Raw genomic sequence first — 23192 nt, forward strand, 5'->3', positions numbered from 1 at the left:
GTTTGTTTGTCTGTCTGTCTGTTTGTCAGCAGAATTACTCCAAAAGTTATGAACGGATGTCACTGAAATTTTGTGGAGCAGTTGGAAATGACAAGAGGAAGAAGTGATTAAATTTTGGTGGCGATCCAAATCACGATCTGGATCCAGGAATTTTTTTTAAGGATTCTTCAGTATTGCGGGATACAGGCAGAGCCTTCCCCTTTAAGAGACACCACCCACTTTTCTCTGCCCCGTGTGTGTATGCGGGCTAGCGTGGGAGACGAGCGCGAGGGAAAAAGTGTGTTCGGTGGCGGTGGAAAAAGGAATAAAAGTTCTGTTGCTAAAATCCTTCGACTTGCTGCATTTCTCCGCCTTGCTAAAGGTGACCCACATGGATGAGCAAGTTAGTTACCAGCCACGAGCCAAGCGAAGTAGAGACCAGAGGTCTCCCTACTACGGTTAGGAGCCGCGATCTGGTCGAGGTAACACACTATTGCGGGATAGGGGGTTATTGTTGTCTGGGAAAGATGAAAGATTATTTCAAAGTATTTAGATACACGTATTACAGCGTCAGTGACCCTATGGCCTTGGCGGAGGTTTGCGCTCTCTGAGTGCTTCTAGTTAAATATATATCACACCTGGTGCTATTAACATGAGTTTCAATGGAGGTTTTGTTGTGTTGGGCTGGCAACTGTCAGTCAGATCTGACAACCCTGTGGATGGGCGGTGGTTATAACCTATTCAGCTTCAGTGCAAATTACGGCAGATGGAAAGGAAAAGGTCAAAGCCATCAGGTGTGCAGTTTAGGAAAAAGAGAAAAGAACAACAGGAGAAATAAGCAAAGATGAAGGTAAGCAGAAGCTGTGTAATATTTCAGTTTCTTCCATGTTTTTTCAAATAAAATTTAAAAGAAATTCTGAGTGTGCCTGTGATGGTGGGGAGACCTTCTGTTAAAACCTGTCTGTCAGACCATGGCAGAAAGCTACATGCACCACACAGCAGGTGCTCATTACCCCCCAAGTGGAGTAGTGCGGTAGGCGCTGCTGCGCGATTGCTATGGGGGGTTGGGGTGGGGGTGGGAGGGCGCCGGCAGGGATGCTCGCCCAGGGCGCCAAACAGGCTAGGACCGCCACTGCATTTGGTAGATGTGTGTCATAGGATACTTTTTTTTTGTGTGTGTGCAGTAATACAGTATCTGGAACTACAGCATTGGAGCAAGAACAGTGAAGGCAAGCAGTGATCCTGTGACAGTTCCACCGAAATAAGTTCAATGTGCATTTGCTAAACACCTCATATTCATGTTTCCTGTATGAACAACAGAAACTGGATACTAGTACGGGCTGTGGGGTGCTAGGAGTTGATTATGATTTGATAGGTGGAGCCATTTTCTGGGCGTGGTTTGGCTTCAGTGGTAGTGGTAGGCTTTGGAGGCCAGTCGGGGTCCACACTGAGCTCCTGGGCCAGATGCATGTAGCGAGCTTTGGGTGTTATCTTGTGGAGGCAACACAGGCAGGACAGCCACTTGCACCTTCGCAGGTCACTGACTCCCTGGAAATACCACAACACGAAACATAATTAAAAAAAATAAGTAAAAATGAGATTAAAAGGTTCCACAATTGTCATAAAAGTTTGCTTTTTTTTTTTTTTAAAAACACAAAATTGAAGAGCCAAATCAGACATGCATGCAAAATATAAAACTAAAGAATGTCCATATGGGTTCAAATTTGTAATATGCATATTTCTTAACACTGATAAACTGCAACAAGTGTGCATGCGTGCAAAACAAAACAAAATTCAGCATGAATATAGTTTGAAGGAGTTGGCAACAGAAAGCTTAAAGTCTGAGCCTTCTCCTTAAAAACAAGCTTATGGATTTAAAGGACAAACAAGGGAGCCCACAGCACACCATTACACATTAAAAACTGAGACAGTAATGTAACTTAAAAAAACCACACATTGACAAAGACATTTAAGGTCTGACTACTTCAATTTTAAACATACCATACTTGATGAGAAACACTGACTGAAACTAAGAAAGGGCAGCAAACAGTTCGAGAAGTCCTGCAGACTACCACAGAGGGGTAGTGGAAGGGGAAGAGCGTCATACTTGCTAAGCAACGGGAAATATCCAAGGCTTGGAAGCAGTAAAAATGTAATAGTAATAGCTCATAATTTTTTTTTCCTCAGCATTCTGCATGTCTATTGCATGGCAACATATCACTAATTTAAGTGAACTACAGTACGGAAAAATACATAGAAACTACACACGTTAGATATGATGACTTTATAGGTTTATGTATAGAAACAAATGGTTGGGAAACAACCCCACAACAAGTAAAAAAAAAAAAAACCCAAAGATTTTGTATATATCCTCAGTACAAATTCAAGAAACTTTCAAATGTAAATGGAGAAAAAACAAAACTGATAATTGTGATCTGCTTATGCTCCAAGGGGAAACAAAAGGCACATAAAGTGCAGTCTCAATGAAGTGGACAGTGAGGCCCATATATAGATCAGATGTGTGACTTGTGCAATGCCCGACCAACACAGTTGTTCAGCTGTCTCTATGCACTCTGTGTGCAGCTGGGAAAGTGCCATCTGAGTTGGTAACGTGGATCAGTTATTTTAATCAACTGCATAAATTCGACATTTTCGACTGTGCTTACTGGCATCACGTCTTATCATGGTGTTATCTGCCTTTGTGGGAAGATGCTTTAGACACAGTTTGCAGTGCATGTTGTTCTGCTCCTTTCTTGGACTTTAAATTGCAAAAATATCTCCACAGTCCGGGAACTCCGTGGACCCTTATTTTCGATTATGTCCTCATCTTTTGAGCCTTGGGCTGTGTCCGTTTAAGAGTCATATTCAGTAATGCTGCCACTTGAGTTTTCTTTGAGATTTTCTGCTGTCATTTTGTCTTTTATTGTGCTCACATTCCTAACGTACTACTGTGTAACAGCCCAAACATTAGCACATGTGCTGCTGCCAGCTCCGACTCCTACGGAGTGTAAATCAACTCTAATCTGACATGCCTCTAACTCTGTTCCAACCACATTAGTTCAGCGCTGCGCTATTCTCACTGGCCTTTCATGTTGTCTGTCAATGAACTATCAACGTTATATTGACCATGATTCATATTGCTATCAAGGAAAGTTTTTTGCACGATAACAATTTTTATCATTTTAATTGTCCAGCTCTATTGTATCGCGCTCATAAATGATTAAAATTCTGCTAAAAACGCCACTAGACTTACAAGAACCCATCAATTGATCGCAATCTATACAACATTATCAGCACTATTAAGGGAGCAAATCTGCTGGCTGCACTTAGCAGTGATTTCCCCCCTCATAGCTTAGAGGTGGGCATGACAAGGATTTGGGGCAAAATAACCTAGTCCAGTTGTTCTTGATTGCATCATCGCTTGGCTGTTTTTGTGCACAGTCAGGATTCTTGGTCTGTGTCTCTGGAATCTCTAAATTTGTGACACAGCACGTGAGAAAAGCCGACTAAAGACTAAAATTAATAACTGCAATTTGCCTGCTATCTTGTAGCGACAGTCACTAGCAGTAGCTTTTAGATACGTTGTGAGTAAAAATATCCATTCTTGATCGTCACTGTTATCAAGCCCTGACCAGAGTCCCCATTAGAGGGACACAGGAAGGAGAGTACAGATCAGAATAAGACTGAGGTTTTGCACATGCACGTGGTTAGCATTAGAAAGGTGCTTTCTGTAACATCAGAGGAAAAAAGTGGGAACAGAGAGAAGGAACACCACACAAGAGTAAAAGGAAAGGGCTAAAAAAGAAGGTGTCAGATTTTTCCAACCTGTGGTGGCGGGGTAGCAGGGGTGACGCCAAAGTTGCCCTGTTTGTCTCGGCTGAACACAAGCTTCCGTAAGACGATGTCAAGGATGAAGGTCTATGGAATGGTGCAGTGGGCAGGGGAAAGAATTACAGAGAGTCTGGTTTGATTTCACAAAGCTCCTGCTATAGAGGTGTTCAACTGATTTTTAGAGCCACACTGCTTTAAGATATTGAGTATGGCAATTTTTCTTCCATGAAACTGAGTGTTAATTATTGCATGTGAGGTTAAAAATCAAACATATTAGTAAAAAGAGTGCACATGGCTACTGTTGTCTCAAAATACTGTAAGCTCTTGATGAAACAGTATCAGTTTGCTGGATTTTCTTCAGGACACGTAAAAGATGTATAAGAAACCCCACTAAGTTTAGGAAAAGGCACCATCTAGGGGGCATACTAAGCAGTACATGTATGCAAAGGCAGCCATCTAAAAAGGAAGCCAGAAACGGTGATACTGCTCCAGTGAGTCAGCAGGTAAGCATTACTCTCATGACATTTCATAGAAATAATTTCTGAAGGGGATCCGTAATTAGACAAACATATGTTGCTTTGAGAAAAGCCCCACAAATCCACATATTTAAACAAACAAAAAAAAAAGGGTTAACTATTAACGATACCATACTTTGTTATTTTCACTTCACAACACAAAATTTATTATGATCTCCAGCTAAATGAGATAAAGATGAGCACACTGCATGAGAAAACAAAATCTGAACATGAGGAAAACATCAGCTATTACCATGTTATTGTGTGGGTCTTACCTCCACCAAAACAGACACAGCAGCATTGACTAGGATGATGAGGAAAAGTTTTACCCTCCATTCAAAGGGGATGCAAACAATCTATTCAGACAGAGAAACACTTATCACTGAAAAATTCATAAAATTCATAAAGTGAACTGTCAAGACAGAATTAGTTTAATGCTTTGCTACACTACACTAAGTCATAAAATGCACATACTGGCTCTATATGGTTAAATATCAAGAAAAGATGGAGCCTGATGTGATAAATAAAACTACATCTACACCTAAGTATATAAAGTGTGCATTTAATGTCCTCCCACCTCCAGAATCTCATTAATGTTTTCTATGTGGTAGAACAAGATGAGCAGCAGGAAAACATATAAACTCCCAGCAGACAGCACAAAAGGCCCTGTGAAGAGGACATGTAAATAAGTTTAGAAGAGCTGATTTGTACCAGTTTTAGGACATATTTATTGGTGTTAGGAAGAAAGTTTCTTACAATTCTTATAGCTAGGCTGCCTGAAAGGTTTGCCCTTGGAGAAAACAATAGCAACAACGAGATACTGGAAAGAGGACACATAGAAGAGGCTGGTGTTCTCATAGTTTTGGATGTTGTGGTCGTCCTCTTCTGTGTGGTTTTCAAAGCTTGTTTCAATGTGCGACGTGAGGTTGCAGACACTGGGTGAGGACAGAGTTTGATGTAAGAAATAATTAAGAACATTTTCATCCCGAGAGCATCTTAGACAAATTGTGGTGTACACATGACAATTTTTAAAACGTACAATAAAATCAATTTATTATAAACGCTGTTTTAATTTGCGTTTGGAAATAATAGTATTAGAAATAATAGTAGGTGCTCACTCGGTAAGTGGTGTCCAAACTGTGTACCAGGGCTGCTGTTTGACCCAAAGGAATGTCAAAATCTGGAAGCCCAAGCAGATGAGGATCTGGGTCAGCACAGAGAACAGCAGAGGCCCTGAGATAAGACCTGATGGAGGACGACGAGAGACAAGATCTTTCCAAGCTGGGTTCAGACTCACTGGAGAGGAGCAGAAAAAATAGTGAAGATGGACAGGGAAAGGAAAAAAGACAAAAGATAGTGAGGGTTATTAAACAAAAACAAACAAAAAAAGAGAACATCACTTATCGTTGATACTTTGTTGTACTTACTGGTAAAGACAATGAGGAGGATGATAGCAATGTCGATGAAGAGGAACTGGAAATCGCCTAGGTTACTGAGGACCTAAAAACGGAAACAACACAATACAGAGAGCAAACATCTGAGTTCACTGGATTTCTCATCGATTCCACAGCTAATAAAGGAGGTGGTTTTACATACGGAGTAGAGGAGAGTGACGCTGATGTACTGGATGATGCTGTAGAGGGCCATAAACTTAAACACACAGAAGGAGGTGATAAGAGCGGCACGTCCCTCTCTGCAAAAGCAAGCAAACTGTGTCATATCGCTAGCTAAAATATAACTGGAAAACAGTTTCCTCCTACAACCAGGAACTTAACTGCCCAAAGGTGTAATAATAGTGTAATAATAATAGTGTAAGAACTATATTTGCCAGACTATAAATTGAGCCTAAAAGATACCCAAGACCCTTTTTGCCTACTACTTTATTTTTTTAATAACTTAGTTATTTATGGAACAGCATGGATATAAAAATAAAGACCTGATGAGGCTAGGGACACAGGAAATGTTGGGGGTCCTTGAGGTGAAGGGAGATGCTACTGAGGCTTCAAGTTCTGACAGAGAGATCCCACCATGAGCCCTCTTCAAAGCCTGGTTGAGGTAAGATAGCATAATATACATACTGCTGTCAAACTGCATCCATTACAGAGTACTATTGCCAAAATGATGAAAACGTACATACCCCACAGTCATTCGCTCCATCTCCACACATTCCAACATAGTAGCTGTGAGCAAATGATAAATAGCAGTAACTCATTACAACCAGTTTTACATTCATAATGTGAAAGCTAATACCAATGCCACAAGACCTTTTACTCATTTTTCACTTTTGACTAAAAAGCTGATTCTGCTGCTCATTAATGACAAAACTGTGTCCAGCAGCCCACAATGGCGATGTTAATAATAAAACTCTAAACTAGCCAAAAATCAGTTTTCAAGGCTACATCCTGTGTTTGACTAAATACTCACTCAACACCCTGCAGTGCCTCAATAAGCTGGGTTTTCTGGTCAGGCGCCATTCTGGCAAACACTGTGCCGTGCAACACAAGCTGCAAAGGCAGAACACACAATCAGGAGAAATGTCAGGCATCAGAGACATACTTGGTGTAACTTTAACACTTCTACTCAAAGTGATTTCCATTTTCATTTGAGCAATCTCTTACCTTTTGAAGCATATCAGGGAAATGCTCAGAAATGACAGCAAATGATTTGCCATTCATTGCAAAGTGGTACAGCTCTTGTGTTTTAGGCTCATCTATGTGACAAACATCTTCTAGGCTTATGTTCACTTCCTGTTGAAAGTATGGGAAAGTATGTATTAAAACAAGAGATAAGATATTAAAAAGCCTTAAGAATTACTACAGAGGTAAACCAAGTTTACCAAGGTCCTGTTTTATTATTCAGCTGCAGCATTGGATTGCATTACACAAAAATGCTATAATTCTCTCTTTTATGTGTCTAATTTTACTGCTCTAACATTAAAAATAAAAAAGACACAAATGGAAATGGTGCCCTTAGTATGTGTGCCCATTTGCCGTCTCTTAGCATTATTCTCTCAGTATGTGTCATTTCCTTTCTTGATCTGTCTTTACAAGTGTGTTCTGCTCTCTCTGTGATGTCTGTCCAAGTACTAGTGTTAGGATTAGAACCCATCAATTCACCTCAAGTCGCGATGCTTTGTAAGGTTTGTCAGCGTATCTCCAGGTGATCTTGGCGGCTTGTCCATCATGTGGAGGGAGAGCATCGGCAATGATGACTGTGTCCTGGGGAGGGATCATTCCACAGTCCCGGGCCACAGAGATAGCTGTCAGCATGTTGTCACCTGTAAAGTGACAAAGAGTAAATAGTAATCATTTAGCCATAAAATCTCAAAATTCAGTCATTTGTTTTCCTACCAGCTTTTGTGATTATGTCATCTTCACCATCAATAACACTGGGTTATAAATAAATAATTTATGCAAGACTTTGCCCAGTGTCACCTCATCCTAAGGTGACGCTATCAGTGGGATCTGGTGGCTAATGCAGACGGATGAGTTTGCAAAAAAAAAAAAACCCAGGTTAAACAGAAACCAGAGTTTTTGTTAATCATAAATCAGCTATGAAAAACAACTTCATTTTAGGGCCAAAAGTAGAATTTTATTCACAGCCAAGTCAGCCAAGCTGTTCCAAGTGAGTCTACACAGGAAGAGCTAGTTAAACTGCACATGTGCAGGAAATTATTACTTGCACAACTGTCTCATTCGTTTATGTAATGATGGACAATACTGGCATGTTCTCACCAGTAACCATGACTGTGCGAATATTGGCTTGATGAAGGTCCTGCAGTACTCCTGGAGTTTCTGGCTTCAGCTTGTTCTGCATGATGATAAGACCCAGGAACTCCATGTTTGCTTCTATGTGATCCCTAGTTCAAAGAAACAAAGTCACATTTGTATTTATCTAATGAAATGCCCCTATTAAAACATACAGTTGTTCTTAGTTAATTACATCCCATTACAAAGGCATTATTTGTCCCACACAGAGAGAGGCCCTTCATTTTAGCTATCACAGACCAGCAGAATACATGCTTTATCAATACAAACTACACTACCTGTTAATGTTCTGGACCTTGTGCCAGGTGAGTTTTGATTCGAGCCGTCGATGAGCCAGAGCAATGACTCTGAAACCCTGCTTTGTGTAGCCTTCCAAAACCTCTGCAAAGTTTTCCGGCACTGCAAGGAAGCGAAGACAATAACAGGAGAGTTGATCAGTGATCAATAATAAATAATTAGACAAACAGCAAGAAAAGAAGATACAAACTCATAGCTTATAGACTCAGTCTTGCAAGCACTTAACTAACATAAGAAAACTAGTTACTAATTTTGGCGTGACAACATAATTGATTGATTGAACTGACTGAGGTAAAGTGAGTTTTCACCCTGTGGCAGCTGGGATAGGCTACAGCCCACCAGCGACCGCAAGACTTGGAGTTTATTTTTACATCTCAGTTGAGAAGTCTCAAAGAAAATCAAATGTCTTTATTGGACCCTGTGACAATGTATACATCACAAGATCACTGGGTCATCGTCCTAATTTGAATACATTTTTTTTAAGAAGCTGAAGTTTATAGACAAACAAAAAAGAAGGAAATCAATGCAACCTAAACTGATTTTCATTTACACAGATTACAACTATGACAACGTTTACAAGGACTGATAACACTTTAATGCATTAAATCTCGTGGATTTGACAGAACAGCAGACAGAAATGCTTCTGTGGTGTTTCATCACAACAGCAGCTTTTGGACACCTCACCTGTCTCTTTCTTGCAGAGACTAGCTACAACCTCTGGCGCACCCTTCATGTAGGCATCCATACGTTTCTCCCCCAGCAGACGAGCTACTACACTCATTCTCTGGAGTGCTGAAGAAAAAGGAAACTGGCGCACAATACCAATCTCATATGCTGCCTGCCCATGCACACAGAGACAAAACAACAGTATTTATTTTTTGGAAAGATAAAAACAAAGACAAAATGTATCTGCTAAAATGGTACAGTGGTGATGAAAAGCAAAATATGAACTAACTTTAGTCCTTTTTTCACAACTCCCATACTCTCTCTAGCTTCTCTATTTCATACAGACAGAAACAAAACAAACACACAAAACACACACACACACACACACACACACTCACATTACTAGATTACTGTTTTTTTAAGTGAACTGAACAGTGAACTCAGAGGGCAGCAAAACCCATAATAACTACTACTTACCGATAGCTCATAGAGTTCCTATAAAAAAAACAAAAAAAACAACAACAACAAATAACCCAGTCATTTAGAGTAAAAATATGCTGCTCTTTTTTAGTGTTATAATAACATGGACAGACAAGAAAATAAAAGCTTAGATGCTGGACAGATATAATCATAATTTTAAACTTTCTTGCAGACTTCGAAGGCCTGTGGTGTCCAGCTTAACAACCGGGTTCCTGTACATACCATGTCCTGCTCTGGTGTTACAGCAGGCTCCGGGGGCAAAAGCTGCTTTGGCGGTCGAACTACAGTGGGCATGATACGATTATGGAGAGACGTTTCCTCCTCAGTAGCCTCCTCCAGGATCTGAGCAGATAAGCATAAACAAATGTTTCAGGAAAATGTGCATTTAATACAAAGAAGCCCTTTTAGGAAATATGTAACAATGCTTGCTCCCTTAACACACTGAAATAATACCTTTCTGTCTTTTAGACATTGGTAACATTTAGTTTTAATAATCTTATCTAGACTAAACTGTCATGGAAGAAAGTATGGTAAATGACAGCGCAGGGAGCTATAATGTAAAACCCTTACACATTTATGCTTCTGGGTTATTTCAATCTCATTGCAAAAGCAGAAGACCTCAATATCCTAAATCTATCCATCAACATAATCGGAATCATGCAGATGTATTTCTTGTTGACTATAAAGCAATGTTACAATGTCCATTTTAGCAAAATTGTTACTGAGAATTGTTCTTGTAATGGAAAAGTATCCAGCCTAAATACTGACAGAAAAGGGAGAATAAAAGAGGGTACTGTATCATTTGACACGTTATCGTTTATGTTTTCTCACTCTGTTACACACAGGTTGCCCACACAGACACAAAACGGATTCACGAGTCTCATAACTTTTGCCTGCCTTTACCAACATTTAGCTCATGAACAGATACACAACAGCTCACCCAGCCTGTAGCCTCAAACATTTTGAGGTCCAGCGGGTCTCCTGACAGCTGGCCTTCTATTTTGGTGAGTGAGTGGCATGTGGCCATGCAAGCCACAAACTGGGACTTGACAAGATTTTCCTTGTAGGCATTTTTCTCTGACAGGTGGAAGCTGAGGAGGCAGAAGAAGGAGGTGGTGGACAAGGAAAAGACAGTAAATTATACTCCCTTAACTACATGGTGGGAGACATAAGAGAGAAATTATGCAATTTCTGCAGGATGAAAAAAAATGTACTGTGTCACATTTGATTATTTTTAAATGTCTTGTTGAAAAAACATTCATCATGCTAGCATGATTAGTTCTGGGTTTATGACATTTTAAAACCTATAACAACTCATTTTTTAATAACAACCTCAGTTCTGGAAAAGATATCATCCAACCACTGCATATTATAATACATAATCAATTTTAGGAATAATTGGGAAACCTCAGAGAAAACACATATTTTTTAAATGGATTTCATTAGTTCCTTCTTGTGTCCAAATTTCATCTGAGCTCTTTGAAACAATCACAATAGGAACATGCACTTCTGAATTGATTAAAAGACAAGTAAAGTATTACATAATTTAATGTTACCACCCAAAGAACTCAGTGTAACGTGTGCATTTAGAGGGATTTGCGATGAGACATTCAGTCAAATACACTCCAGTAAATTCTAAATTCTTTCTACCAGGAAAGCAGCAAAGGAAAAACAGCTCAGCAGTGGTAGAAATAAATCATACTTGGATTTTTAAAGTTTCTTTAGGGTAATAAAATGTATTAGGCTAGGCTCACATGTGCTAAATTAGGGCACAGACCAACTTACCTGCCATTCTCAACTCTTTGGACTCCCCACAGGTCTAAGCCATCTTCTGTCAGAGTTCCAGTCTTGAAAAAGAAAACAAAATGAAATTCAACTGAATCAACTCAAAGTGCTCTTTACTACTAGTCACATCTTCATATGACATGGCACTTACTCCTACGGCACTACAAAGTGACTCGAGTAGTGCGTTTTATATTTGATCATCTGAATAAATAAGAGACTCACTTTGTCAAAGCACACCAGGTTGATCTGTCCACAGATATTAATTCTCTGTGGGCTGATGCAGAAAATGCCACTATTTTTTAAGCGTCGCTGGGCATACACAATGCCAGCTGTCATGGCGGCTGGCAGCGCTGGTGGTACGGTTATAGTGATGATGTCCAAGGACTCAATGATGATGGTTTTAGCTGGCACCTGACAAACAGAAAGAAAAACAAAAAAGACTGCAGTCTTTTGCATGTTTGATAACCCTGATCCTCTACAACTCACAAAGAACCCATGTTCTACAGCGCTAAGAGAGACAGAAATGTATGAGAAGGCTGCCAGTTTTGTGGAGAACAAAATATTGGTTTCTACTGGCTACAGAGGATGACTCACTCTTAGAACAGCTGCCTCAAGCATTTCAACAAACTCTATTAAACTGTATTGCATTAAAAAGTGAAATCTGACTGAAATATCTTGTATGTTTTTGAAAAAAAAAAAAAAAAGAACCATTATGCTTATTAACAGTGACATATTTTCATTTTTGAACTTTATTAGAGTAGCTTTATGACTTACAGTTCAAAATAAGTCTTATGTATGTGCAAACCCTCTGATTACTCTGATCCCCTCCTTGTGGAAAGAAAATTCAATGTTTGAAAGCCTTTCAGCTCCATTTTGGAAAAATTCATCCCGCACAATAATATTAATGTGTCAGTACAGCATTTGTGTTATCCGCTCATCACTTTCTAGATTACCTTGTTCATGATACTGAGTACGATGGAGTAGACAAAGCCAATTCCAGCCACAGCCACCAGACACAACAGAAAGAGGTAGGCATCGCGGTACAGCTTGAAGTCGGTGGGTTTGGGGTAAAGGATGGAGCGCACCAGCTGGCCTTTAGCTGTGCTGAAACCTGAGTGAAGAAGAGGAGTTTTGGGTAATCTTCAAGTCTTATTTTTCTTTCATTCCATCCTTTGAGATGAGGCACTGGTGAAAGAGCTGTTCTGACAAAGGATCAAAATTGACTTAAACACATTTTATAGATCAAACAAAATGCTTGTTGCCTTAAATTGATAAACCATTATATGTCAATCACCTTTATCAAGCTCCCTCTATGGAGCTCAGTGAAGTGCAGGACTACGGAGATTACGCCATGAACCTAAACACATACTGTACATCTCAAATCTCACTGTTACACTGTAACATTACCCTGTTTTCTTTTAAAGGTGCAAGGATATGAATTCAAAATGTCCAATAGTTCCAATATATACAATACAATATCACATTAACTATTAATTATCCTGAATCCAGACCCCAAAACTAACCTGTGCGGACCACCACAGCCTTGACCAGTTCGCCTGTGTAGAAACGGGTCTGGATGACATTGGTGCCACAGAAGAGCGTGTGTCTCTTATGCCCTTCTGTGTTGTAGGCACTATCAGCCTCCTCCTCCCTCTCCCCTGCTGTTGGGTTTGGGAGGTTGGTCTTTGTCACAGGAACACTCTCACCTAATGAGGAGTAGACTGTTATTAGGATTGGGTGCAGAAATACATAAAGGAAAACCAGATTGTTTGGAGCTTGCAAAGAAATTACATTTTCCAGCATGTGCCTTTTCATATAGTTCTCTACTAACCTGTAAGCATGCTTTCATTGACGATACAGGTGCCACTGACCAGCACGGCATCACATGGCATGATGGTCCCATTGCTGGGGATGACCATCACGTCACCGGGCACCAGATCAGTCGACAAAATTTCTTCAATATCTGCCAGAAAATATGGGGTGGAAACAGAGAAGTGACTGAAAGTGCACAATCAACTCCAGACATCACAGCTAAAACTGGAAACAAGTTTCAAGAAAGGTGAAAAATGTATTCCAATTGCAACAGATGCTGAGCATGAAGGATCAGGGATGAGGAGATATTTTGTGTTTCTGAGCCTCAAGAGTCTTTATCAGCACATTTGTCATTAACAATGCCTCTCTACACAGCTTCTACAGCAATTCCTGACAACTCTACACCTGAGTTTAACTACCCTCCCTCCTTTGGACTACTAATGAAATGCATTTTGAGATGCTACAACTGATTGCATGGTCATTGCTTAGGTACCACTTCTGCAGGCACAAAAAAAACCAAAAAACCAAAAAACAGCAGACAATACTACCCCTTTGAGTGCATTCTTATGATCATATACACTCTGCCCTTCTAACTCGGCAGTGCCTCACAACAAGGACATTTAGAGGACAGTAACTGTCTGTTTAGAGGACAGCCAGAGGCAGGGTCTGGCCCAGCAGAAAAGCAGAAAAATATCTGCTGTCAGGTTTGGGTTGGAGAGCACTTTTTGGAAAAGTAAGATGGTTCATGCTTTCTGCATTTATTTTTAAATTACAAAATCAAAAAAGTTTTACAAACCATTATTGGCTCGGCATACAGACACACGAACAATACTGTGAGCTGCCACCATGTCATGAAGCATGACGTATTGCTGGAGAAAAAGAAAGAAAACAGTGATTTAAAAAAAAAAAAATCTTTTGATTACCATGAACATCTGCGTGATTGCAAGGATGTTTTCATTTCAGTTTGTCAACTATGACACAATAGAGCATATGCATGTGTTGACCTGAAAAGGCTAGATTAGATATTCAGTTTAGTCACTGACGCAAATCACAACGGTTACTAGGAAATAAGAGTAAAAAACATCCCCTTCAATACACAGTCCTCAGACTCTGTGGTACTTTTTGTAATGTTCCATTTATCTGAGTCACACTTTTAAGTATGTCAATCTGAGATTGAAAACAAAAACAACTGTGGGACCACCATAAAGCAAAAACAGAGCTGGAAAAACCAGCTATGGCATTCTTAGGCCCCATCACTAGTGGGGTAGAAAAAAGTAAAAGCAAAGTAAGCTGTCACTATTCTGTTTTGACATGATGATACAATGGGCAAATTTAGGGATGCAAAATCAGTGGCTAATATGTTATTACTAATACTAGGCTATATTAACTTATTCCAAGGATGTTTAAGACTTTCAAAACATGGAGTATTTATTTTAGAAAAATTAATTTAAAAAAAAAAACTTTTTACATATTTGCTGATTAATTCTATATTGGAAGATCTCAAAAATATAAATTGCAGCTTCATTAAATAAAATCCAAATATGTAGAAAAGCAAACTTCACTACTTTTCATCCCTCCTTCCAACCATTCTCTTACGCTTATCCTGTTCAGGGTCGCGCAGGGGCTGGAGCCTATCCCAGCTGACATAGGGTGAGAGGCAGGGTACACCCTGTACAGGTCGCCAGCCTGTCGTTCCTATTCACTTTAAATTTCTCCTGACAGAAATATGAGTTCAGTTAAATGTTTTTATAAAGAAACTCGCCATGCTGTGGAGCTCACCTTTTTGATGGTGTACAGAGAGGTAGCTATGGATATGACCGACATTAAAACAATGGCCACAGCATAGTAATAATACTCATCGGCACTCCACAGGATCACACTGAAGAGCTGGAAGATGTAGAAAGGGTTGAGGACCTGCGGCAGGAGAGAGGAATAAATAAGATATCAGCCAACAGAATGACAATCACCCAAATATAAATAGTCACGTTACGATATTGGCACATAATTTTATTTATAAGATGTGCAATCATTTACATAGTTTTAATGAGATCCATGCATTCACACACTGTTCTATATCAAGTGTAAGAGAAGGAAATTACCAAATGTTTTCGTAATTTTAATTACCAAAAAAAAAAGAGAAAACGAGCCATAATGAAAGTCTCTGTAGGAGATTCAGACGAACAGAGGAGTGGCTGTGTACCTTACTAAAAATACACACAGTTTAACAATGATCACACCTGTGTTTGAAACCACTAATGCCTCGGCTGAGGCATTTCTACAGGATACACACCACCAGACCAAGGTGCATGTGAATTAGTGAGTGAGTGTGCTGCTTCCTGCATGCTCTTTTTTGGCAACTACCCTCACGTAGTACAAACAGCCATTTCAACATGAGAAAAGTAAGAGCGTGGAGATTTCCTGACCTGATTCTCCGGAAACCGTCACATTCGTGTGTGAAATTTCTTTATTTTAACATATTTAAATGGTTTTTTTGACTGTGTTATTACGCACTGGTCTTTTTCCTGTGTATTTTGATTGTATATATATTAATCTTTTTATATTTGCAACCTTTTCAGTATTGTTGGCCATATAGGACTTTTTCATTTTATCGGTATTTTCTCTGTATACTTGTGTGTGTATATTTTTATATGCATGAATAGCTGGATTGGTACATTTAATATTTCTATATTTATGGTATTATATTTGTATAATTATATTTGTATATTTGTACAATTTCTTTCACGATGGACAATTTTGTATACATTTGCTCTATGCCTTCCTCTTCTCTGATTGGAAGGCAGCCTCCATCACACGACATAGTATTGTGTGTATATATACAATTAGTCCTGCTTTGTTTGGTTAAGTCTGAAGAAGGGCAATTCATGGCCCGAAACATCACTCGTTTGTTAAGGTTTGTCTCCTATTAAATATTATTCAGGAGCTTTGCCGGTGTGCGGACCCTTTTCTCCGTTTCCTTGTTATATTTTTTGGCCCAGCACCCAGCCTTCAATTATCTTTGGATGTGCGTGTCCTTCCTTTTCTCTTATAGACATATTTAAATGTTACCAATTAGTTTTCCTGCTGGCACACTTGAAAGGAGAGCTGCAACAAACAAATAGTTTCACTGTCAGCCAATCGGATGATTACTCTCTGGATTGCTCTATAAATTGTTTAGTGTATAAAATGTCAGAAAATTGCAACAATTCATTCATTCGACCCCAAATTACAACACAGGTGTTTGAAAAATATTTGAAAAGAGTGAACCAGAACACATCACTACATAAAGACTTCAATAAATTAGCTTGGAATCACTTTAAGAAACACAAAAAAGTACCAACCAATTTTAAAATCCCAGCTCGCCCCTACGGGCGTTCTATTTTGCCCTCCAAGCTCGGGTCCTCTACCATAGGTCTGGGAGCTTGAGGGTCCTGCGCAGTATCTTAGCTGTTCCCAGTATTGCACTCTTCTGGACAGAGATCTCGGATGTCGTTCCAGGAATCTGCTGGAGCCACTCTTCCAGTTTGGGGGTCACTGCCCCAAGTGTTCCGATTACGACGGGGACCACTGTTACCTTCATCTTCCACAACCTTTCAAGCTGCTCTCTGAGCCCTTGGTATTTGTCGAGCTTCTCGTGTTCCTTCTTCTTGATGTTCCCGTCACTTGGTATTGCAACGTCTATCACTACGACTTTCTTCCTTTGTTTGTCCACCACTACGATGTCCGGTTGGTTAGCCACCACAAGTTTGTCTGTCTGTATCTGGAAGTCCCACAAGATCTTAGCTCTGTTGTTCTCAACCACCCTTGGGGGCGTGTCCCATTTTGACCTCGGGACTTCCAGGTCATACTCGGCACAGATGTTCCTATATACTATGCCGGCCACTTGGTTATGGCGTTCCATGTATGCCCTGCCTGCTAGCATCTTGCACCCTGCTGTTATGTGCTGGATTGTCTCAGGAGCATCTCTGCACAGCCTGCACCTGGGGTCCTGCCTGGTGTGGTACACCCCAGCCTCTATTGATCTCGTACTTAGAGCTTGCTCTTGTGCTGCCATGATTAGTGCCTCTGTGCTGTCTCTCAGTCCAGCCTTGTCCAGCCATTGGTAGGATTTCTCTACGTCAGCCACTTCTTCTATCTGCCGGTGGTACATGCCGTGCAGAGGCCTGTCCTTCCATGATGGTTCCTGTTCTTCGTCCTCTTCTTTCTCAGGTTTCTGCTGCCTGAGGTACTCACTTAGCATATGATCCTTTGTGGCCATCTTCCTGATGTATTCATTGATCTTCATTGTTTCATCTAGGATAGTGGTTCTGACACTCACTAGTCCTCGGCCACCTTCCTTCCGCTTAGCGTACAGTCTCAGGGTGCTGGATTTGGGGTGAAACCCTCCATGCATGGTAAGGAGCTTTCTTGTCTTAACGTCAGTGGCTTCCATTTCCTCCTTTGGCCAGCTTATTATCCCAGCAGGGTATCTGACAACTGGCAGGGCATAGGTGTTGATAGCCCAGATCTTGTTCTTCCCATTCAGCTGACTCTTCAGGACTTGCCTTACTCTCTGCAGGTACTTGGAGGTTACAGCTTTCTTAGCGGCCTCTTCGTGGTTCCCATTTGCCTGTGGGATTCCAAGGTACTTGTAGCTGTCCTCAGTGTCTGCAATGTTGCCTTGTGGTAGTGTAATCCCCTCAGTTCTGACTACTTTTCCTCTCTTAGTTACCATCCGACTACACTTCTCCAGTCCGAATGACATGCCGATACCATTGCTGTAGATCCTGGTGGTATGGATCAGCAGATCGATATCTCTTTCACTCTTAGCATACAGCTTGATGTCATCCATGTACAGGAGGTGGCTGATGTTTGCTCCATTCCGTAGTCGGTATCCGTAGCCAGTCTTGTTGATGATCTGGCTGAGGGGATTCAGGCCTATGCCGAACAGCAGTGGGGACAGAGCATCTCCTTGGTAAATCCCACACTTGATGTTGACTTATGCAATGGGCTTGAAGTTGGCCTCTAGTGTTGTTCTCCACATACCCATTGAGTTCTTGATGAAGGCTCTTAGGGTCCTGTTGATCTTATACAGTTCTAGGCATTCCAGGATCCATGTGTACAGCATCGAGTCATAGGCTTTCTTGTAGTCAATCCAGGCAGTGCACATGTTGGTCAGCCGGGTCTTACAGTCTCGAGTGAGTGCTTTATCTATTAGTAGCTGGTGTTTTGCTCCCCTGGTCTCTCTGCCTATCCCTTTCTGGGCCTCGCTCATGTATTGTGCCACATGCCTACTCATCTTAGCTGTTATGATGCCTGACAGGAGTTTCCATGTTGTACTGAGGCAGGTTATTTTATATATATATATATATATATATATATATATATATATATATATATAAAAATCTCACATGAACACAGATCTGTGTTGTGACTGAAGAAAAGGATGTCTGTTCTCTATAGATTATACGTATGCCACATAAACCACATCCCTACTATGTGGTGCGAGGTGTTAACTGTCTATGCAAAATCTCATGAACACACAAGCTGAAAAGATGTCTGTCATTGAAGTTTATGCTGCATATATACATTCAAACTGTGCGCTACCTCTTTGATAAGCAGCTTGAAAACAGAAGGCACTTTCACTGCAATCTCATTCACTCCGAAGAACAGTCTCCTAGAAGAGGAAAAAGACAAATTCCATTCAGTGTTCTGAGTAAATACCAAAGATTATGGGTATTCCTCCTCTATTGTTGTTTGATTTTAAACACTAATTTGTCAAGTATTAGTCTGTCATTTCAAAACTATCCCTTTTTGGCATTTTGCCTTAATTAGATCAGAGGAGATAAACATGAGATTTGAGTAAAGAGACCACGTAATGACATGCAGATTAGTGCAATTCTTGGCGAGCTAGAGCCACACTAAACATTTTAACATGTAGGCCATCATTTCCTCCTGGTCACCATTGACCAATCCATTTTGACATCAGGCCTGACAAAAATTAAAAGATGATTTAAAAAAAAAAAAATTCTTTATCTCAGCGTTGACAAAATTTCCAATTCTAGCGCTACATGTTAATTTCATTGTGAATATATAAACACTAAGAAAAATGTATATTATGAGTTTCTGTTGTTGTCTCTACCTTACAGACTGATGTGCCAACATCTGTATGCAGCTATAATGTTAGCGCTTACAATTTTCAATGACAGTACAAGCAACCCCATCAACATATTATTGTCCTACCCCAACATTGCTATATGAACTTGTGTGAATTTGTCTTTGACTGGATGTTACCTGTACTCCTGCTGGTTCCTAGTCAGGCCTGTGCTGTGCTCCGAGTGGAGGGTGGAGCAGCTGATCTGTAGATCCTCCAGGCCGCTGTAATGGGAATATCGGAGGAGACAAATTAGATACTTTTATTTCACACATTCTGCTCATTTTATGGCAAAGATATTTGTCAGTTAACATAAAGATTACATATTTACTGCTTACTGTTGTGTATTAACCTTTGTCAAGTTTACTTAAGTAGGTTCTGCAGTGAACCTGTCTGCAATCTAGCTCCTAAAAATTCTGTAGATAGTTATGAAACAATGCTCACTTTAAAACCTCGAAATTCTGCTTCTCGTCATTCCAATAATACTTTGTGCTATGAAAGGTAAAGTAGCGAATCTGTGGAGGAGTGGAGGGACAAAAGTTATTTTGCAAGTTTCATAATTACTGTATTGTTCTCCATGCAAGTATGACATGACAACAAAATACATTTCACAGAAAATATAAAACTTAATTAGGAGTAGTAGACTGACACCAAAACATATTAAATCCAACTGCTATTAAAGTAATTTGAGCATTTGAAACAGATGAGAAAATTACAGCATCTTTAAATGTAGAGTACATATGAACGTCAAAGGCAAATTAGTGCACATTTCTGTGTCTGATACAGGGCTGAGAGAGACTAAGGCAGATTATGCATCATATGTTTAACAATTTGTGATATAATATCATATAGCAAATATGGAGTACAACAACACATAGCAACCTTTCTATCAACTTTGGAAATCAAACAGTGAAAGATGGTCACATTCATTTACATGCTCAGTGTGTACCTACTTGGACGGGCTGGTAGTCTGCAAATTTTCTGATGAGCTCCTGAGCAGGGCTGCCATCGGAGGGGTGAGGAGTGTGTCCGTTGGCCTGAGGTGGGGAAGCAGGGGAGGAGAAGGGGCAGGAGAAGGAGGAAGGGGAGGTGGTCTGGGTATCCAGGCTGTGGAAGGGGTTGCTCCCTGGGGCAAGCATCACTCGCACCCTGGCCAGGAACCAGCGCCGGAACTCATCCTAAACAATTCAGTTGTTAATCTAGTCAACTTTTGAGAACCATCATTCAGTAACAACCAACCTCCCTTCATTAAGTTCAATATTTATGGGGGGAATAAATTTTTTTTTTAAAGCTGTTTTTTTTTTTTGTTTTTTTTTTTCTTACTCTTTGAAAATATTTTTCTGAATGTTATACTCTCCATTTTTACTCACTGGAAAGTGGCTTGAGAGATCATTATTATTTACTGGTCTACAAAGCAGTTACTACTAATCCCTGCTTTACCATCCAGTTACATTTATGAACTCAAACAATGACACCACTGCTTGAGTCGAGAAATGCCCAAACATTCTTTTCAACATCAATTAATAATTTTCCAATTATTTCTTCAATAAATTACATCTTCAATAAAATGTCCACGACTTCCTCTCACAATTTCTTGATTATATTATATTTTGCCCAAACAAATGTTCAAAACAACATACCATTTAAAGAAGAAAATGTCTGAAAGGACTTCCTGATTTACTAAGTAATTCATTTTTCTCTTTATTTGCAGCTGCCTACCGTGGAGCGCATCAACACCACTTTGGCATCACGGGCTGTGGTACGAGTGCAGGTGGACTTGACGCACCATTCTGGCATCCAATACAGCAACAGGAGGAGGAAGCCCCCTGTACACAGTACCCCAAGGCCCACCAGGGCCAGGCGCCAACGACACAGACGGTAGCCCTGCAGCTCCTTAACAATAAGAGAAGAAACAGGAGCACAGTCTGATAAGTTAGGAAGCAATCATTTTTCAATATGCATTTATGTGAAAAAAAAAATATGTATACCATCTCCTCCTCTTCCCCCTTGTTGAGAATCTTCAGGTCTTCCTTCTCCATGTTGCAGAACAGTTTGCCAAGCCCCTTCCTTAGTCACTGCAAACAGAACAGACAAAATGTCAATGCTGAACAGTGTGAAAAACATTTAAACTTCACAACAGGCTCAACAGTCGGGTGTCAGAGAGTGTGGAAGGAGTCACAAGACTTTAAATAGATATGTATTCAACATTTTCACAAAAATGTTAGCATTCTCCATTATATAATGAAACTGCTAATTGTTTCTGTCGTTTTGTCAATACTGTTAACACAACCCTCTTGACTGAATTGATAAGGAGTTTTGCATTTAAGGGGTTCTACAATTAAGTGCCACATGATGGGTCATGAATTTTTACTTTAGAAGGAAGCTGGATTCCTGCACCATTCGCACGATCACAAAACCATTCAACAGCACTCAAGGTATGCACTTCAATTCAAGCCCAAGAGGTTGGGACCAATGGGAATAATGGCGACTACAGGAGGTGTAATCAATAGTTCCGATTAGCATTCACTTGGTAAGGACAAAACCGGAACAAAAAATAAGACAATATGTGTCCATAAAAGCACAAATGTGCTTTTATGGACACAAAGTTAAGAACATCTCTACTGACACATTAGTGAAACATTTTGTTTTTCTTAACTCTGTATCCACATAAAGCAGTGCTGTGTTTACACTGGATTTAAGAGATTTTAGAAAATTACAAAGTCAGATGTTCAATGGAGCAAATAGCACATGGCCCAACCACAACAATGAGCAGCACTTCCCAAAAAGCTGCTCATCCACAGAATACCTGAGATTATCTGGTAAGACTGTAAATACACCCACACAGTCTGAATGAGACTGTCTAGATTTAGATGAAAAACAAGAAACCCTAAGTAAGTACTATGATAGACATTTTTTATGCTACTAGAGGATATGGCAGTGAAGAAGGTGATCAGGAAACACTACTCCCTGCAAAAATGCCTATCCTTTTTTCAAGAGGTAAGGCCCAGACATTTAAACAGTGCTACAACTTTACCAAGTAATTTCAGATCATTCAACGAAAGACAAGCACAAAGTAAAAAAGACATCAGACTGAAATCAAGCTTCTCTGATTACATCGGGCACCACTGCTGGGTTGTGGAGCCACTGAAGGTGGGACTTGGCAACCAGGTGAAAAACATGAAGAGAAACTCAAATGGAGAAACAAAAGCATGCTGATGCTATCATACTGAAGATATGCACCTTTATTTAAAAAGGTACATTTTAATTTGGACAGTTTTTTCATTGTTAATTGATAAAAATGGGTGTGTGGCATGAACTTTATTCACTTCAGAAAGGGGGCATGCCAGAGAAGGTTAAAGAAAAACACTGCTTCACATGTATCAATTTGCTTCAGTCTACAGAAAAGTCAAGAAAAACTGTCCATCTGTAACTACCTGTATACAGTATAAAGACCTACTCTGAGACTTTTTATATAATTACACCCAAACTTAGGACTTCTCACCTTCTATTCTGCTAGAATGCTGAGTCTTTTACAGGTCAATTATAGATGGGAGTCAATGTTAAGTTAAACTCAGGGTACAAGACTGGATATAAATTCAAAATACAACAATATAATACACAAACAGAAACAAATACAAAGATGTATTAAGTCAGACAAACAGGGAGAGTACCCTCTCTGACACCAATTATCACTGGGGAGTGCTGGTATGGTGTGTCAGGACATAGAGCCAACAGGGCCACCTTTGTGCTACATCCAACGCCCTGTATAACCCAATTATCCTGTATCACTGCCCCTCGCACCCAGATCTTATCAGCCTGCTGCACCCGGGTGGACTTTTTCTCTGGCATACTGTGGGATATTTTGCTTAGGACCAAGCCCTTCCTTGTATTTTACAATGGCAGCCCTCCCCTAGCCGGCGCTCAGCAGTG

General features: G+C 40.1%; 1 protein-coding gene across 1 annotated transcript in view; it reads right to left on the reverse strand.

Moving 5' to 3' along the window:
• Positions 1–1047: 1047 nt before the first annotated feature.
• Positions 1048–23192, reverse strand: part of atp13a3 (ATPase 13A3) — a 31532-nt gene continuing 9387 nt past the window's right edge. Inside the window, exons 3-34 of the mRNA XM_030727530.1 lie at positions 21251–21337; positions 20982–21155; positions 20216–20440; positions 19707–19777; positions 19403–19486; positions 18716–18785; positions 14912–15046; positions 13929–14001; positions 13152–13283; positions 12844–13026; positions 12274–12431; positions 11543–11731; positions 11321–11382; positions 10476–10626; positions 9758–9877; positions 9533–9550; positions 9074–9227; positions 8371–8491; positions 8060–8184; positions 7442–7602; positions 6944–7072; positions 6750–6829; positions 6463–6505; positions 6262–6371; positions 5922–6018; positions 5753–5825; positions 5444–5621; positions 5082–5260; positions 4903–4991; positions 4601–4681; positions 3805–3897; positions 1048–1527 (exon numbers count right to left, since the gene is read on the reverse strand). Coding sequence (XP_030583390.1) covers positions 1330–1527; positions 3805–3897; positions 4601–4681; positions 4903–4991; positions 5082–5260; positions 5444–5621; positions 5753–5825; positions 5922–6018; positions 6262–6371; positions 6463–6505; positions 6750–6829; positions 6944–7072; positions 7442–7602; positions 8060–8184; positions 8371–8491; positions 9074–9227; positions 9533–9550; positions 9758–9877; positions 10476–10626; positions 11321–11382; positions 11543–11731; positions 12274–12431; positions 12844–13026; positions 13152–13283; positions 13929–14001; positions 14912–15046; positions 18716–18785; positions 19403–19486; positions 19707–19777; positions 20216–20440; positions 20982–21155; positions 21251–21301 — 3807 coding nt within the window. The 5' untranslated portion in view covers positions 21302–21337 and the 3' untranslated portion in view covers positions 1048–1329. The remainder of the gene's footprint in view (positions 1528–3804; positions 3898–4600; positions 4682–4902; positions 4992–5081; positions 5261–5443; positions 5622–5752; positions 5826–5921; positions 6019–6261; positions 6372–6462; positions 6506–6749; positions 6830–6943; positions 7073–7441; positions 7603–8059; positions 8185–8370; positions 8492–9073; positions 9228–9532; positions 9551–9757; positions 9878–10475; positions 10627–11320; positions 11383–11542; positions 11732–12273; positions 12432–12843; positions 13027–13151; positions 13284–13928; positions 14002–14911; positions 15047–18715; positions 18786–19402; positions 19487–19706; positions 19778–20215; positions 20441–20981; positions 21156–21250; positions 21338–23192) is intronic.

The sequence above is a fragment of the Archocentrus centrarchus genome, chromosome 4, assembly GCF_007364275.1.
Source record: "Archocentrus centrarchus isolate MPI-CPG fArcCen1 chromosome 4, fArcCen1, whole genome shotgun sequence".
Classification (NCBI taxonomy): Eukaryota; Metazoa; Chordata; class Actinopteri; order Cichliformes; family Cichlidae; genus Archocentrus; species Archocentrus centrarchus.